The 18,774-nt window shown below is 49.3% G+C and overlaps 1 protein-coding gene across 1 annotated transcript in view; it reads left to right on the forward strand.

Annotated features, from left to right (window-relative positions):
• The first annotated feature begins 255 nt into the window (after window positions 1-255).
• LOC136003510 (tetraspanin-15-like) overlaps window positions 256-18,774 on the forward strand; it is a 41,012-nt gene continuing 22,493 nt past the window's right edge. The window contains exons 1-2 of the mRNA XM_065659189.1: window positions 256-452; window positions 7,038-7,223. Of these exons, the coding sequence (XP_065515261.1) occupies window positions 366-452; window positions 7,038-7,223 (273 nt within the window). The 5' untranslated portion in view covers window positions 256-365. The remainder of the gene's footprint in view (window positions 453-7,037; window positions 7,224-18,774) is intronic.

The raw sequence follows: 18,774 nt of genomic DNA on the forward strand, positions 1-18,774 counted from the left end.
TGCTAGGGAATCAAATCGTACACCAATAGTTGGGGTAATTACTGGAGTAAAGCTACTTCAACCTGCTCCAGTGGAACGCGTCCCTGCCCGTGGCGAGGGACTGGAACGGGATGAGCTTTAAGCTCCCTTCCAGCTGTGATTCGGTGCGGTTCAACAGAGCTCTGCCGTGCAGCAACCTCAGCAAAGGGTTAACGCGGCCGCTCGTGCCGCTGCTGCCTCCCCACTGATTGCTCTCTGCTCCTGCCAAGCGGAAGTTGGAGCAGCAGCCCAAGTTCAAGGCTTGCTGTGTGCATGAGTCCGAGCTGCCTGGAGCAGGCAGGGGCCGGCGGGCAGCGAGCCGAACCCCTCCAGCTGGAGCCGCAGCGATGGCTCCAGCCGCCGAGTGCCGGAATTCCCACCTCTATTACTACAGCATCAAATTTGCTCTGTCCACCTACGCCACCCTCTTCTCGGTAGGTGCTCCGGTTGCTTTTGTGTCCTTCCTGGTGTTTCCCCCCCCACCCCACCCCTCACCGTGTAGCTGGGGTTTTACTTTTCAGCATCCACATTTCCCCTTTCAAGGCATCAAATCCTTGGGGTAAAACCTGGTGCTGTGAAGCCACTTGTGCTTGGCGCTAGCTGGGTCCAGAATGGGAATTTGGGGTGAAACAAAGGGGTTTAGTGGATCTAAGATCGCCTCCTTGGGACTGCCCTTCCCTAGAACCTCTCTTATAAATCCCTTGTGGCAGCGAGTTGCATTTGGAGCAGAAACAAGGAAATTCCATGGTTTTATCACACAAGAACCCATTGGGTGGTGTTGCCAGCTGGATCCCCCCTGCCCCTCTCAGCCTTTGCCTTTGCTTTGTTCAACAGGGACAGGGCATGGATGTAGGCATGGAGCGGCGGTTGTTTCGGCCAGGTTGGTGATATGAAGAGGTCAAACTAAAGCTTGTTTTTAAGCAGTGTTGAACCACTGAGCTCCATTTGGGGTCCAGCTTCTCTGGCAACTGGGAGGTGTGAGCACATGTCAGAAAGGGGAGAGGAGCACAATAAATGCCCCATGTGCATCCTCAGTGAATGCATGAGAGACGGAGGCAGCATCTTCCTGCAGTTCATCTTGCATAACCCAGCCCATGTTTACTGATATTTCGTGCTGAGGTTTAAATAATCCTCTTTGTCCCTGCATGGCTGCCTGCTGGGTGTGTAGGGTGGAACGTGCACCTCATTGTATAGGTGTCACAGCAGAAATACCTACGTGACTTCCCAGGCAGGCTGTGAGCGTTAACCAGGGTCAGAAGCACTTGGAAAAGGCTTTTTATTTCCTTATTAATTAGTTTCTTTTTAATGAATGAGCTCAGTTGGGAGGGCAGCGCTCGCTCTTGTTGGCTGGAGATGGTGAAGCCATTGTGTCCCTGCACCAAATGACGTGTGCCCATCACAGGGCATGAAGGAGAATAAGGCATAAAGAAAGAGAATAAGAATAAGGTGTTCTTTGTAGAATATCCCACTGATTTCTTCATACCTGCTGGGTAGGATGGTTTCCAATGGGAGAGGAGATTCAAGCATCTCCCATTGGGTGGCCAGGACCCTCATGTGCCTCTCGCTGCACCCAGTGACACCAAAACCACCCAGATTCTTTAACCCACTTGTGGCTGTGGTTTGAGTTTTGAGCTAAAGACAGTGCAATATTTGTTCTTATAAGATGAACCCTATGAGTGTGGGTTTGGATTCTCTAAAGAGCTGAGTTTTGCTCAGGTGGAGGTTTCCCCAGATGCTTTTAAGGGATGGGGAGCTGATGCAGGGTCATCTGTTCCCTTTTCATCTGAACCCAGGTCGGGGCTGCACTTTGCAAGCGTAGATGAACGATGGGACAATCTTGATGCCAGATGCTTATTAATTGCTGGGATGTTTTTGGGAGCTCAGTGGGACAAGGCTTAATTCCCCAGTGACTGGGAAATAGCTGCAAAAACCCCATTCTGAATCACTCTGACCCAGCCTGGGATGCTCCTTGCATGGGGACACTCACATTGAATCCATGCCGATACAGGGGAACTTCAGGGTGGAGATAAGGCACCTGTGAGGGTGCTGAGGCGCTGGCACAGGGTGCCCAGAGAAGCTGTGGCTGCCCCATCCCTGGCAGTGCTCAAGGCCAGGTTGGACACAGGGGCTTGGAGCAAGCTGCTCCAGTGGAAGGGGTCCCTGCCCGTGGCAGGGGTTGGAGCTGGATGAGCTTTAAGGTCCCTTCCAACACAAACCAGGCGGGGACTCAATGACTGCTCAGCTCCTGTGAGCTTTTCATCCGCATGACCTACTTCTGGCCTCATTTGCACATGTCGATGTATTAATTTAACCCTTCAGAGCCCTGTAAACCAGATGTGACCAGGGCTGGGCTTCCCTCTGGCTGAATGCATTCAATAGGAAATGATGGTATGGGAGCTTCTCGCTTGTATTGCATGAAGGCTTTTAACCCTCCCCGAGTAAAGATTCAGTGGAACAAGACTTGAGTTGGAACACCACGAAGGACTGAGGAGGTTTGGGGTGAGATGCATCACTGGTTTATAGCTCAGTGTTGTCCCAGCCTGCAGAAAACTGGATCTAGTGCTGCTAGATCTTTTACAGTGCTTTCCTGTAGAGAAAGCATTGATTTATAGGTGGGATAAGCCAGAGAGTGGCTTTAAACCAAACACAGAGCAAACAGCAGAGGTGTTTGAGCATTGCAGGTTGGAGCAGCTGGTTTTATACAGGTAGGTTTAATGCTCATTGTCGAGGATTCAGTGGAGCATAGATTTGAAGAGCTGCTTCTTTCCTTGTTTTACTTCTGCAATAAAATTGAGAACTGCTGGTTTAACTGACCCTTATAAACCCGTATTTTTCACATTCCTACATGCCATCAGCAGTTAAGCATTCTATGATGTACTTAATCACTGCGTTATTAATCCCATGATTCTATCTTTCAATGACTAAAAGCATTCCGCACTTTCCTGTATCGTGCCTTCTCACCTGTACGTTACAACCGAACCTCCTGAGGAGGAGCAGGAGAGCCCTGTCTGCCCATTTGGTCTTCAAAATGTGGGAAGAAGGATTCTCCTATGAGCTAGGATTTGGAAAACAAGAGTTTTCCCCTTGGTTTTGCACCTCTGGTCATCTTGGATGGAGGATAACGCGATGCCCCATTCCCTGTGCTCCTCCCTGGACCGCTGTGCTCTGAGTCATCGTCATCTGGCTGATGGGGTCTGCGTGGGTTTGAAGCCACCGTCATCATGACTCTTTGGTGTTCCCAAGTAAGGAGAAATCTGCCTGGTGTTAGTGTGGCCTTGACTCATCCACTGAACACCATTCAAAGTTGTGTTAACGTCCCCTTGGGTTCATGGTACTTGTTGGCACAGAGTAACTCCTGTTACTTGAGTCTTTCTGGGCCTTGGAGAAGGGGAATGTGGCATCTCTTAGGTGTGCAGTGGGGTTTTAAGTCAGGGTAGGACTGTGCATGTCGTTTGTTAGCACTGGGAGGACTATGCAGGTCTCTTGTGAGTGTGGGGACCTGCCTCTGTGCCAAAGTCAGGTCAATGCAAGGATCAGAAGCAATCGCAAGCACAAGCCCATGGCTTGAAGCTGGGACTTTGCAAAGCTCTTTTAAAGCTCAAGCCACCCATTTGAAACCCCTCAACCTTCTCAGCAACCCTGAGCTGTGTATTCTAGTATTTCCTATTCACTAATTGCCTTTCATCCCCACTTCTTGACCTCCAGATCTCTAAATGACTCTACAATCAGTGGGACAGGGGTTTCCAGCTTTACCTCTTCTCTTTCCCATGTCCCTAACTTGCCACCCCACCTCTTTCCTTGCCATTAGATGAAGAAATACATGGAGAAGAAAAGCAGCATCTCCGTTATCCCACTAAGTTGGAGTTGGAGGTGCACAAAAAGCCTTGCTGTCCTCCATCCCTTGCCCGCTCAGCTCCTACAAGCTCCAAGCAGCAATAACATCAAGCAGGGCTGAAATTAAAACTGAAGGTGATTCCTTCCCAGCTTAGAAGAGGAGAATTGATGCAGGATGCATTTATCATGAGGGCTGGTGGAGCTGCAACCACCCCCTTGGCTTTCCCTGTGGTGATGGTGTGGTTGTTATGAGATAGAAATGGGGTGATCAGCTTCTTGGTGGAGGGTAAGTGTAGGTTTGCTTGTTCCCTGAGCTGCATTGCAGAGCAGTTGTAATTGCTGCTGCCTATCCTGGTGTTTGCACTTTGTTGAGGTGATCACCAGGCAATTAATATGTAACTACAGAGGATTTACCAGCAGACTTCATTATGTGCCTTCCCATGTCATCGAGTGTGGGTGGTAGGAAAGGGTTGTGATGCCAGGAATCAAGAATATCCGTGCTGATTGAATTTGCACAGCAAAACTAACCCCCAGAGAACCCCAGTGATGGAAACCAGGGCAGCCAGGCTACGCAAGGCATGATGCAAACTTCTCCTGCCGCTTCTGATGCTCATCTCCGGCCAATGGGTGATGGCATGAGCAGGTTTTGGTGGAATACATCATTATTCCCCTTGCAGTTTTTTACAGGCTTTGGTGTCACTGCTTTGCTCCAAATCCATCATTTTTTCCACAGCAGTGTTGCTTTTCAGGGAATGCTGCCCTTTCTCCCCAGCTCTTTTCCATCCAAATCCCTCTGCCACTTATCTTGCAACAGCATCGCTCTTTGCTCGCTCTTCCAAACCTTGTTATACTGCAGCGAGCCTTCCTTTGCAATCTGCCTTTGCTGGGAGATGTGCCAGGATATCCATTCCCTTCCTCTTGGTGTGTGTTGCTTTGCAAGATGCTTTCTTGTGCTTTGAGTAGAAGCAACTGTTGGGTTTTATTTTAATTGGAGAGTGCTTTTTAGGCGGCGGGGCTTGGAGATGGGTTGGGGTCCAGCCTGCAGCACTAATCCTTAGCAAAGGGGATGGGTGACCTTTTGAACTAGAAGCTAAGCAAAGAGAGAGCTGAGATACTCATAGAATTATGGAATGGTTTGAGTTGAAGGGACCTTAAAGCTCATCCAGCTCCAATCCCCTGCCATTGGCAGGGACCCCTTCACTGGAGCAGCTTGCTCCAAGCCCCTGTGTCCAACCTGGCCTTGAGCACTGCCAGGGATGGGGCAGCCACAGCTTCTCTGGGCACCCTGTGCCAGCACCTCAGAACCCTCACAGGGTGCATTTCCCCATTGCATTTGCAAGGTAAGTAAGCAGTGCATGCCCTCCTTCAAAAAAGAAGGGTGTTAAGCACAGCACTGGTTAAGCACATCCCTTACCGAAGGGGATGGCCATGGTGATGCTGAGTGGAAGAACCAGCACCACTCTGCAGCAGCTTCATGCGTGCCATGTGCTTTAAGCTTTTTAAAGGTACTTTCCACCCTGGAAAAGCTATTTTTAAGCAACTTCTGTCCATCCTTAAAACCTTCCTCAGTTTCTTTCTCTTGCCAACCAGTGAAGTCCATCCCATGCATTCTGCTTCCTCAGCCCCAGAGCATCCAGCCCTGGTACCCCCTCTGGGTTTGCTCCATGCACTTGCCATGATCTCTTCCCTTACTCTCATCACAAATGGATTAATTAAAACGGGGAAAGTGGTTCTGATTGGCATGTGGGATTAGCAGGGTACCCATGGTGTGCCTTAATGTCTACCCCCTGCCTTCCAAACCAAATATATTTCCTGGGACACCGTATAAGGGATAAACATTAAATCAACCCTAATCCCAACGCACCAACCTGATGCTTAAAATAGAGTCTAAAGATGAAGCTGTGATTAAAAGCCTGTGATCAGAAATAAGCCTTCAAATAACTAAAGTGGCTGTAAAATACCACAAGTCTACATTTCACTTTCTGAGAGATTTCAGTGCCTTTATAGATGAGATGGAGCCTGGAAGCTGACAGTGATTGATAGACACGAACTAGCTACACAAACACACCAGAGCTGGTGTCCAGGTGGATTAGAGAGGAAAAATATCAACCCCTCAATAAAGCAAAGACTGTGCATGAAAATGAAGGATTGGGTTGTTGGCATGGATTAGCAGGAAGAGTGAGTGAGCTCGTTAGGAGCAGAGAAGCCTCTTGGAAAGGTGAAAGGAAAAGGAGTGAAAAGAGGTGTTCTGTTCCCTCTGGAGATGCAGTTTTTGATCTCAGGGGTCTGTGGCTGGGGGCTTTCTTCCGGGACGTGATTTGGGATGGGGATGGTGCAAAAAGCAGCAGGAAAATGGCTCCGGATCCTCCTCCATTTCCTTGCTGACCTTTTCAGGTGTCAGCTCGGTGCTGGCTGAGGAGCAGCTCACCTCGAAGCGCTTCAATGGGAACAGCTCCTGACAGCACGAGGGGCTTGGGGCAACGGCGCTGGCTTTGATGTGGAAGGATCTGAAGGGTTGCAAACAGCCCTTTTTGGAGCCTGCTTTATCCCTGCATCATTAGGCTCGTTTTCAATCAGAGCTGTTTCATCGAAGAGGGAGAGAGGGGAGGAACGGTGCCCTAAATAATCCGTTGTTTTTCTTTATGGCACTTTTCATCCAGGGATCAAAAGCGCTTTGTAACTGTGCCGTGAGCTTCATGTCTGATTGTTGGTGCTGGCGTGTGAAGAGAGGGTGAGCGGGTTTGGGTGCAATTCGGTGCTCAAGCCAGGAGGGAAATGAGTCCTTTAGGGGATGGTTCTGTCTAAGGGTGGAGTTTGGGAGGGCTGTGTGTTGGTGTTAATCAGCGCTGGTCCATCAAAGGGCCAAGTGGAGCACTCAGACAGACCATAACGGTACAAGCAGAGAGGGGAGAGGAAAAACCAAGCAAAACCTGGCTTAAAGCTTAAACCCGTGTTGATCACACTGCAATTACACATCCCCTTCTCAGCCAGAGGAAGAGCAACCCAGCCCTGAGCAAAGGGGATGTTCCGAGTGCTGACAGCACCATTTGGGATTGGATGCTTAATGTCCTGGAGCTAAGTGGGTTTTCCGTGGCTGCCTGGAACAACTTCCACCTCTGTGTCTCCCTTGAAGCCTCCATCTTTCCTCACTGGAATCCGAATTGCATCCTGTGCTTCCCTTGCAGATCCTTGGCCTCACGATCCTGTGCGTTGGGATTTACGCCGAAGTGGAGAGGCAAAAGCACAAGACCTTGGAAGGGATCTTCCTGGCTCCGGCCATCATCCTCCTGCTGCTGGGCTTCACCATGTTTGGGGTCTCCTTCGTTGGCATGGTGGGGAGCCTCAGGGACAACCGGACGCTGCTCAAGACGGTAAGGCCATTGCCACACTCCCAGTGAAGCCTAGTTTTGCTGTTATCCATGGCTGAATGCCTCCCAACATCTGCTGGAAGTGCTGCTGCCTTCCTCCTGGGGTAACAAGGGAGTTGTTTCTGGGGCTGCGATCTCATCTGTGGTGGAGCAAAGTCTCCAGCATCAAGTCTCTTTTAGCTGTGATAATGACAATAGCAAATAGCTCTGTTTCCTTGAGCAAGGGAGGTTGTAGCAGGGGCAAATGTTAGCCGCTGAAGTCCAGACTGGAAGTGATCCAGGAAACCAGGGCAAAGCTGTTCACTCCTAGCCTGCTTTCCAGGGGGTTTGTTGGTGTTTTGAGCATCCAACCACCGGTCCTCATCGCCTGCCTTTGCTCAGGAGCAACATCATCTGCTTCCGCCAAGGAGCAGGAGTGTTTAATCACGGAATCCCAGACTGATTTGTGCTGGAAGGGACTTAAAAGCTCATCCAGTTCCAACCCCTGCCACGGGCAGGGACCCCTTCCACTGGAGCAGCTTGCTCCAAGCCTCTGTGTCCAACCTGGCCTTGAGCACTGCCAGGGATGGGGCAGCCACAGCTTCTCTGGGCACCCTGTGCCAGTGCCTCAGCACCCTCCCAGGGAAGAGCTTCTGCCTAAGAGCTCAGCTCAGTCTCCCCTCGGGCAGGTTCAAGCCATTCCCCTTGGCCTGGCCCTACAGGCCCTTGTCCCAAGCCCCTCTCCAGGTTCCCTGCAGCCCCTTTAGGCACTGGAGCTGCTCTCAGGTCTCCCCTTCAGGAGCCTTCTCTTCTCCAGGCTGCCCCAGCCCAGCTCTCTCAGCCTGGCTCCAGAGCAGAGCTGCTCCAGCCCTCGCAGCAGCTCCGTGGCCTCCTCTGGCCTCGCTCCAGCAGCTCCAGGTCCCTCTTGTGCTGCTGCCCCAGAGCTGGATCAGGGCTGCAGGGGGGGTCTCCCCAGAGCACAGCAGAGGGGCAGGATCCCTCTGAGCTGCTGCTCATGCTCCTTTTATAGCTCAATTCCCTCTATTTAGATGAGGGCAAAGCTCTTCCATTACCCTCACCAGGGCCATCATTTGCTCATCAGCTCCATGACAGCTCTGTGGGCAACTTGGTTGTTTCCAATGCTCCCTTGGTGAAGAAGTTGCTTTTGGATGAGTAATCTGTGCTGGTCCGTGGAGCCTTCCTGCTGGCACGCGTGTGCCTGGCATTGCTAATGGCTTGTGTAGCACCTTCATCTCCCACTGCTTTGGGTCGATTGGTTTATTAAAACCAAACACTCTTATGCTGACTTGCAAGGTTGCTCTTAGAAACTGAGTTTTTTCCCATTGGATCTCTATTGCAGATGCCCTGTGCTCTGTTTGGGAGCTATCCCCCAACCCTGGGTGTTTGGAGGAGTCTCCAAGTGAGTGGCCAAGGACACCATGTCCCAAGTAATACTTGTGGTGTTCAGATAGCCCTGGGAGCTTGCTTGCTTAAGGGTTAATTTGTTATTAATTCCCTATCAACTGACTCTTCTTCCTGTTCGGATGCTCTATGGTAACAGTGGGAATTTGCCAGGACTCAGTTATACCTCTAACATACAGCATTCTCTTTCCTGTGCATCGGAACAGCTGGGAAAGCTCTGTATTTCTTTATGATCTAAGCCTAGAAAACAGCTTTCTGCCAAAGCTGAAGTTATGTTGCTTGTGGAGAGCACTTCATCTTCTTTTCCATTCATCCGCCTTTAAAGCGATGCCCCATTGTGTTCATTCTCCCCAGGCTTATTCCAAAGCAGGATAAGTAATTCAAATTCCCAATAATATTTTTTCTTCCTGTGCTAATACTCATGAATAGTGGTTAATCCTCTATTTCCACAACCCAGACTCAATTTGGAAGTGGAAAACTGACACATCAAAGGATAGGAAATCTCCTTGGAGCGATGCAGGGCGACAGAAACTCAAGCTCCTTCACTGTATTTCACAGGTTGTCGACTGAATCAATGGGCACAGCTGAGAAAAAGAAATAATCCTGCCCATTTGGGTTGCCTTTTTCTCCCTGTGGATATAAGCAGCTTCACGCCTGCCATGTGGAATAAATACAGCAATACCTGGGCAAGTCGTCGCGCACAGTAACACTTGCATCCCTTTTGATGAGGACATGAGAGGTGATGTTTGTCTTGCATCAAAATGTGTTGTATTCCTGGGCTGTGGGGTTTTGGGCTTGCTCAAGGCTCCTCAGCTGCCTTTAGCTGGCTGCAGAGCAGCGCAGTTGGTCCAATACTACATCAATGCCTATTTTCCAGCAGCAACTAAAGAAAGTGATATTTCATAGAATCGTAGAATCGTGTAGGTTGCCTTTAAGATCATTGAGTCCAAGCATTAACACAGAACTGCCAAATCCACCACTAAACCATGGATCCACTGAACTGAGATCCATTTCTGACAATGGGTCCGGTCTAATTCCCAGTCTTGGAGCTGCAGCGCTCTATCCCCCATGGATGTATTCAGCTTGGTGGGCATCAGCATGAGGAGAAGAGCGTGACAGGAGTGAAGCATTTCGGAAATGCTCTTGATGATGAGATAAATAAGGGTGTTCTTTGTGCACATATCTCACAAATAAGGGAGATGTCTGTGGTCTCCATGGAGGCGGAACTTGTGATGTTGCCTCTTCTTGTAGAAAACAGCATTGCAAGCTCATAGCAGACCAAAGAAAGGCACTTAAAGAGCATCGATAAGAGCCCAGCCTTTGCCCACTCAAAGGGATTGCAGATCTTTACAGGAGCAACCTTGGAATAGCGTTTTCCTGGTGGAGATGTAGCTTATCCCAGCAAAAATGCTTTGTCCTTGTACCTTAAAACAGCTCCCTGGTGAGACCGGGGTGTGTTGGAAAGACCATGGCATGGTTTTATGGTTCTGAATTACTCGATTCTTTCTTGTGCTCTTACCTGCTCAGGTCATATTGGCAAGACTATGTGGCTAAGCCTGGGTTTCCCCACTGTGTTTATGTTGGAATTGTCCATGAAATGCATCAGCGTTTCCATCCATCACCCAAAAGTGGGTGCTAGTGCCAGGAATTCATTGGGGGTTTTGCTGTGTGATGACCTCTCTCATGCAGCAGCCTCTTGCGGTGTGGGAGACTGGGGCTTGCTTTCATCTGTGCTTGCTTCACACCAGTTTTCTGCTGGTTTTTACTGGGAGAACTCTTGAAAAGCCATTATTGATTAGTGGGGTTTGTAATCTGTTCACCTTGGGGGGGAATCTGGACCACAGAGGGGGGAGCTCTGCCTCTAGAATCAACCTAGTTGGTTCTATGAGACCCAAAACCAGACCCAGAACAGACCCTGGAGATTGTATCATGAGGCAGCATCGAAACACAGATACTGATGCTGAATCAAGATCAGTGCATGAATCCCTTTGAGCTCTTAGGAGCTGCAGATGAACTGCAGCTGCTGAAATGCTTTTGCAGGGAACCCAAGCTAATGATGAGCACAAAACCACCCCAAACTTCAAATGGCTTTGAAAAATGACAAATCTCTTCATCTAAAAATATGTTCTGTTAATGTGGAGAGCAGACATGAAATTCCTCTCTCCTTAGGAGCAAATACTTCAATGCCCTATGAAAATCCATCAGGTAGCACTTGAGATTAATAACCTACTCCTTTCCCCCCTGAAATGCTGTGGGTGGAGGTGCACACATGCTTGTTAAATCCTCATTCATCTCAGTCTCTTACTGCTGAAAGATGGATTTTTATGTTCCTTAGCCCCCTGGAGACAAATCTGCTGACATTTCTCTTGGACAAGACAGTCAGGAAAGCTCCCAAATTTACTACTTGATGTATTATTCCAATATCCCCTGCAAGGTTTTAATCTTTTCCTTATCAATCTTATTGTCTCCAGTCAACTGTCACTGTCACACATAACCTGACTCCTACCCGGCACAAGCCAGATTATCATGTCTTTAGTGACATCTGTAATAACACAAGCAAAATCAGTTCAATAAAGCCACTGCTTGCTTGCAATTCTCACCTCCAGTTTATTAGAAGCCTGGGGACTTTGGCTGCTGGTGTATGGAATCGATGTTACACACACTTGGATTTAATAGGTGGGTGAAGAGTTGCTCTTTGGAAATCAAGTTTCTTCCATCACCATTAACGTCTGCAAGGCTTGAAGAGCTGCAGGCTGCCTGATGGAGATGGCTTCCCTTTGCTTTCGGGGTAATTTAGCAACTAGACTGCAAAAATCAATGTTTCTATTGCTCAATTAGAGGGCTGGGGAGAGCTGGGATGGGTTGGTCTCAGAACTGGGAATGCAGTGGGAGAGGCTGCTCCAGCAATTGGGTTTTGCAGTTGAATATGCTCGAATTTTCTCCATTTCATGGCTTTTAAAGAACTGGTTGTACTAGAAATGTACCATCTGTCGCTCAGCATTTCCTACCTGGGAGCTCGGAATCCGTGTGTTCATCCCATGGATAGTTTAGCTTCCAAAAAGTCATGGATACCACAGATTTACAGAGGTGGTTTCAATAGAGTTGGTTTTCTTTTATGGCAGAATGGAAGAGAGATGAGGATCCAGGCAGGCCAAAGGTTTTTGGGGTCCTGCCTTGGGTTTGCCAAAATTGGCCATCCCAAGGCAGGATCTGACCTTGGGTTTGTGGCAGTAAGTGATTGGTTGCTACCACAGTGCTTATGGTGTTTTGTATGTATACACGCACACATAAAACCCAACAGAAATCTATATAAATAGATGTAGAAAAAGGTGTATTTCTATTTGTACTGTTATTTCCAATTGCCAACAACAGCAGGACGTGAAAATCAAAGCCCAGCACCTGCCATCAGCTTCACCACTCATTTTCTTTGCAATTGGGGTATTTTTACTCTCAAGGTCGACCCACGATGCGACTTCCTGAGCTGGGCTTGAAATGTGCCTTTCCCCCTCCCTCTCCAGCCCATGATTGCATGTGTAAATAGAGAGACGAAATGCTGCAAGAATGGCAGATATATCAGGTTTGAAGAGGGGAGTGAGAAATGGTTGGCAATCACAGAGCTATTGTGTGGATGGAGAATTGTCCTTCTTCTGGGAAGATAAATTCCCCCCTCGAAGAGAGTCAGCTCCTACAGTGATTTGAAGCTTGGGGGGCCTGAATGAAAGCAATCAGAGCAACACACGTGTGAAGGAGCACTTGGAGGTCTGAGCTGCTCCAAGCAGCTGGGGTTCTTTCCAATCTTGCAGGGAAAGGGGCAAAAAACCCCCTGGAAAACCTCTATTCCAGCAGTGCTGTGCAAAGCATCCCTCTGCCACATCACCAGGGCTAATTCATGACCCTACAGGAGCCACTGAAAGTCAGTTTTAAGTCAGAGGCAGTAAAAATACCACTAAGTAGCCCTTTCCCCTTATTTCTCTCTTGAGTTGGGAAGAATTGGGTAAAATAGGTGTAAAGAGTTAATATTTAGTGGGTGCATCGCTTGCATTTCAACCACTTGGATATTTGATGTGGGTAAATTCTTTGTGGTTTCATGGTGCTGGACTGAGAGCAGAGGATTTGCATGGGGTATCCAGCTCCTTTACGGACCCCAGAGTGTGCTTGTCACCAGGCCAGCAAAAAGAAACCACCCATTTAGGATCTGCAGTAAAGAGTCAGATTTACAAGACCAGAAGGCGGTGTTCAGGGCCAGGCTGGACACAGGGGCTTGCAGCAAGCTGCTCCAGTGGAAGGGGTCCCTGCCCGTGGCAGAGGGCTGGAGCTGCATTACTACATTAGCCAGTCCAATAGTACCGGCAGTGCATTAATGGGGCTTCACAGCATCTGGAAAGCCCAGTAAAGGGCTGGCATCACAAACTCCTTCCCTAAAATTCTCCAAGCAGGGTTATTTATGGATGTCTCTCAAGTTATCTACGTTCTAATACGAGTTTTTAAGAAATAGAAGTTACAGCTCATGCTGCATTGTTATTCCCAAAGGAGAACTGCTGGTGGGTCCGCAGCATCCCTCAAAGTCAATGCTACCCATGGCACGATGAAGGGATGCTGGGGAGCACTGGGATAAGGCGGAGGAGAGGGTTTTGCAGTGTCTGAGATGATATTAATAGCCTCCGAGTGGTTTAATCTGCGTTAGGATTTTCAGCACAGTCGAGGATTGAGCTGATTGTGCTGCTGAAGTATTTCCCCTGTTTGGGAGGAAGCTGCAGGAACAGACATCTTTAGAAAGAGGGAAAATCTGATTGCTTGGTCCTCAAACTGGAATAAATTAGATGTAAAAGGATCCATTGCTCATGGAATGGATGGAGGCGGACGTCTGAGAGGCAACATCCACCCCTGCCTATAAAAACCTGCTTTTCTTTGGGTTTTGGGGAGCAGGAGTACTTTCTAGCTGCAGCATCCATCCTGGTCTTGAGATGGGAGCAGAGGGTAGCAAGGCTGTAGCCAAGGAAGGGTTAACAGCAGCCAAAACCAGACCCAACTGCAGCCTTTAAAAGCCCCAAAGGGGGAAACCCAGCACTTCTGCCAGGTGTAAGGGGCAGATTTGGTCTTCGAAGGGGCAGAGCAGGTATCTGTGGGGCTCAGCTGAGGTAAGGCTGGTACCCGGGCTCTCTCAGGGAGTCCCACTTGATTAGTTGCAAGGCTCCTGACTCTTTTGGGGACTGAAATGGGGCTTCTTGGTTATTTAGCTCCTGAAATGTGTATTCTGACTCCAGACTGGGCAAATGCAGGCATGAAACCCAGAGAGGGGTTATGACTCCCAGCCTGGGTGCATGGGCCGGAGGGGCACGTTGCATGGTTTATATGAGTAAGGGTGTCCTGGGCAGAGAGGGTTATTCCTGTACTGCTAGAACAGAAGATGTTCTGCAAAAGTGGCTTCATCTGGGCTTTGTTGTCCTTGTTTTATCTGTGTAGGAGACGTTGCTGACAGCTTGGGGTGTTTTTCTCTCCTTCCTTCAAAGCAACACTGAAAGCTGTTTCTGTGTGGGAATAAACAGTGATTTGGGCTTTCATGAGGAAGGGCTGCTTGCAACTGGCTGTCAGAAGAGAAGTGAACCCTTAGAAAGGGCCACTCTGTGTGGGAGAAAGCTCTAACGTGTCATTAGGAAGAAACAGCTCTTTCAAAGCAGCGCTTAAAGTCCCAGCCTCAGGAGAAACGCCACCGGATTCGTGTTTCTGGGCTCAATTTAAGCCGTGATCCCAAGGAAAGCAGAGGCGGCGGCAGGAGCTTGGTGAGGGGATGAGTTAGTGGCCTCACAGGTAGAGGGAAGGATTCATCACACGCCTCTGCATCAGCGGAACGTTCGCGCTGTTCCCATTTATCAAGAGGGAACAACCAGTTCCTGCTCTGGATGTCCCAAAATAGGATGCAGCCTCAGAAGCACCATCCTGTAAAGTCCTGTGCATATAAACCAGAGGGATGCAGGCTTTAAAGGAAGAGAAATGAGGTTGCACAAGTTTCTTTTCTTCTTGGGGTGGGAAATCCATTTTTTCTATCCCTTGATGACCACCTCTATATTAATAGGTCCAAAGCCTTTCCTTGTATTGGCTTCAATAGGGCTGACTTAGCTCCTTTGCTGGAGAAGCATCTCTAGGAATGGATCAAAATGAAGTTTTGGGAAGGTTATTTGCATGAATACCCGTTCCCATAGGGGTTTAATGGTGACTATAGGGCCTTGAATGAGGATAAAGTTATATCCACCCTTCACAGAAGGGGTTCAAACCCCTCCATTCCTCCTCCATTTGCTCCCATGGGGTCTCATTATGTGGGGCTTATAGAGTCTACTTTTAAGTACAACCAGTAACTCGTTCTCAGCAAACCCCCCACCTGATTTCTTGAATTAGGCAGCTTTTATGATCTGCCTGTGCTATTTGAATGCAAAGCTCATCAAGAGGGCAGAAGGATAAACAGAGCATCCCTCTTCCATCCAAAATCCCATTGGAGCCACATGTGGGCTGGGCATGCCTGAATCTCCCATGGCCATTGGGTGTCTCGAGTGCATCTGAGCACAGGAGTGATGCTCAAACTCTATCCATGGCTCAAAGCTCCTTCCCTGGGCTGGTGATGAACAACTGTATGTGTGGTTTATTCATCCCTTGGTGCCTGCAACTCATCCCTGACCCACATTCATCCTTTCTGCTTGGTGAGGACATGTTTGAGCTGGGAACTGTGGGCAGATGCACGCTGCCTATGGTCTGGAAATGAAGCAGCAGATGGTTTGCACCCCAGTAACACCCTGGAAGTGTTAACTCTGGACCAACTCTGTATTTCAAGTAGGTTTTAAGCTTCAGGGAGATGAAACTTGACTAACTGGTGTATGGAGGTGGCAGAAAACCAAACACACAGAGAACGTATGGGAAGAGATCACTCCAGGCAAGCTATACATTGCTTGTGTAAAATAACCCTAACCCTATTCTGGGGAATAACTTGCTGGTTATTCCCCAAACTCTAGGAATCCCTCTTAAAACCTGAGCGTGGTCCCTGGGAGCTTTCCTTCTGGGCTCGTTTGGGCTTCAGCAGAGATTGATGATGAACAAAAGAGCTCTGGAGACTTGTTAGAGGAGGGAAGGAGCAGCCTGATCATGGCAATGGGGGTGATTAATCTTTTGTCAAGGTATTTGAGGGAATGAAGCACCATAATTTGTTGTGAGCCTTGGGATTGATGAGCTGCCTGCTGCGGGTCTTAATTTAGTGAGGATTGAGCAACTTTTCCCTCATCCATCTGTCTCGAGCAACATGAAGGTTTTATTGGGGAGTTTCCCTGTTCGAGCTGGGCAGTGTTTTGTGATGGGTCTGATTCTTGGGCACCTTCCTGGTCCCTCCTCTACAGGGATGCATTTGACACTGTCCCACACGACATCCTTGTCTCTAAACTGGAGAGACATCAATTTGATGGATGGACCACTCGGTGGATAAAGAACTGGCTGGACGGCCGCACACAAGGAGTTGTGGTCAATGGCTCCATGTCCGGCTGGAGACCGGTAACGAGTGGTGTCCCTCAGGGATCGGTGTTGGGACCGCTCTTGTTCCACACCTTCATGGCTGACATGGACAGTGGGATTGATGCGCCCTCAGCAAGTTTGCCGATGACACCAAGCTGTGTGGCCCGGCTGATCCGCTGGAGGGAAGGGATGGGATCCAGAGGGACCTCGACACGCTTGTGAGGTGGCTGATGCCAACCTTATGGAGTTCAACCACGCCAAGTGCAAGGTCCTGCACCTGGGTTGGAGCAATCCCAGCACAGCTGCAGGTTGGGCAGAGAAGAGATTCAGAGCGGCCCAAGGAGAAGGACCGGGGGTGCTGGTCGATGGAAAATGAACATGAGCCGGCTGCAGTGTGTGCTCGCAGCCCAGAAACCAACCGCATCCTGGGCTGCATCCAAAGGAGCGTGACCAGCAGGGCGAAGGAGGTGATCCTGCCCCTCTGCTCTGCTCTTGTGAGACCTCACCTGGGGCATTGTGTGCAGTTCTGGTGTCCTCAGCATAAAAAGGGCATGGAACTGCTGGAACAAGTCCAGAGGAGGCCACGAGGATGCTCAGGGGCTGGAGCATCTCCCGTATGGAGCCAGGCTGAGAACATTGGGGCTGCTCAGCCTGGAGAAGAGAAGCTGCGTGGAGACCTCAGAGCAGCTTCCAGGGTCTGAAGGGGGCTACAGGGATGCTGGAGAGGGGCTCTGCATCAGGGACTGCAGTGAGAGGACAAGGGGTAACGGGTTAAACCTGAAACAGGGGAAGTTTAGATTGGATATGAGGAGGAAATTCTTTCCTGTGAGGGTGGTGAGGCACTGGAATGGATTGCCCAGGGAGGTTGTGAATGCTCCATCCCTGGCAGTGTTCAAGGCCAGGTTGGACAGAGCCTTGGGTGCCCTGGTTTAGTGTGAGGTGTCCCTGCCCATGGCAGGGGGTTGGAACTGGACGATCTTAAGGTCATTTCCAGCCCTGAGTATTCCATGATTCTATGTGAGCAAAGAAGCCTGGCCAAAAAGTCACCACTTCCATGTAAAGGCTGAATTTTGGCAGAAAGTGGGGGAAAAACCAGCTCCTCAGTGTACTGCTTCGTGGTTTTGAACCTTACAGCAGCTAAAGCTGGGGTTAAATGCTCCCTAATGTGGAGTTTTGCTCTTGATTTTGCTGCTGAAGTCTTTTTAAGGAACAAAATGCTGATATATTTAGTCTGGCAGACAGCGAGGGCTGCAATGCACTAGGTAAAAGAGACTACCGTGGATCTTGCCAGCTCCTAAATGTGCATTACAGTTGCTGGTGGTTGATGCAATCCTTATGGATGCACAATCAGTGCCACTTCCTGCTATGTCCATGTAGCAGTGAGGATTTTCATGCTCTTTTCAGCCCTTTTTTGAGGGGAGAAGAACTGGTTTTTGCTCAGACTGCTCCGTTTTCAAGGATTATGCTGGAGAGCCAAGGTGGTGATGGCTTTTCTTGCAAATCCTCTGTAAATTATAAGGGAAATCATGGGCTTTCTGAAGGCATGAGGGTTATGGATTGTCGGGTGGCCAGGGGGAGCTGGGCATCAGCTGTGTGACTTCCCAGTTTCCCTCTTGCAATAGACTGCAGTCAGCATCTGCTGTGTCTTTGTTCCCAAATAATGCTCCATTTTCCCCCTGTTCATAAAGAGTGTGAGCTCAGCTCTTTTCTGGGCTTGCTTTCTTGGAAAACAGTGGGGTTTGCTACCTGTGACCCTCATCTGATGGAGCATCTGAAAGCTACATTGAGGCATCAGTTTTCAGGCATCATTCAGGCATCAGGTGGTTACAGACAGCACCCTGTGGACTTGTGCCCAACATACCCACGTTTGTTTGTAACTCAGATACCAAACCTGGATATTAGAGATTAGCCTTGATTTCAATAGGCACAAAGCAGGCTGAGTTGTATTGCATAAACCTTGCCTTTTATGTCTTGGCTTGTATGGCTGTAGGGCAGAAATGGAGACCAAAAGGAGGAAATAGTCAGGGACAAAATCAGTGCACAGTGAGCAACGGCCGAAGCACTGGAAAAAGCAGGAAAACCATCCTGCACCAAGGGTTAAACCCCTGATTTCGGGGAAGAGTTGGTGCTTTCAGAGGGGTTTGGCAACAGAGCTGGGCTGGCTCAGCCTGGAGAAGGCTCCTGAAGGGGAGACCTGAGAGCAGCTCCAGTGCCTAAAGGGGCTGCAGGAAACCTGGAGAGGGGCTTGGGACAAGGGCCTGTAGGGACAGGACAAAAGGGAATGGCTTTAACCTGCCAGAGGGGAGACTGAGATGAGCTCTTAGGCAGAAGCTCTTCCCTGTGAGGGTGCTGAGGCGCTGGCACAGGGTGCCCAGAGAAGCTGTGGCTGCCCCATCCCTGGCAGTGCTCAAGGCCAGGTTGGACACAGGGGCTTGGAGCAAGCTGCTCCAGTGGAAGGGGTCCCTGCCCGTGGCAGGGGATGGAACTGGATGAGCTTTAATGTCCCTTCCAACCCAACCCATCCCATGATTCTATGATTCACTCTTATTTATTTTTTTGGGTTTTAACTAAAGCCGAGGAACAAATACATTTTCAAACCTGAATTTCTCTGTTTTGCTGCCATGTTGCAAGATGCAGCCATGTCCTGCTTGGTAAAGCCGTG

This window comes from Lathamus discolor, chromosome 22 (genome assembly GCF_037157495.1).
Source record: "Lathamus discolor isolate bLatDis1 chromosome 22, bLatDis1.hap1, whole genome shotgun sequence".
Lineage (NCBI taxonomy): Eukaryota > Metazoa > Chordata > Aves > Psittaciformes > Psittacidae > Lathamus > Lathamus discolor.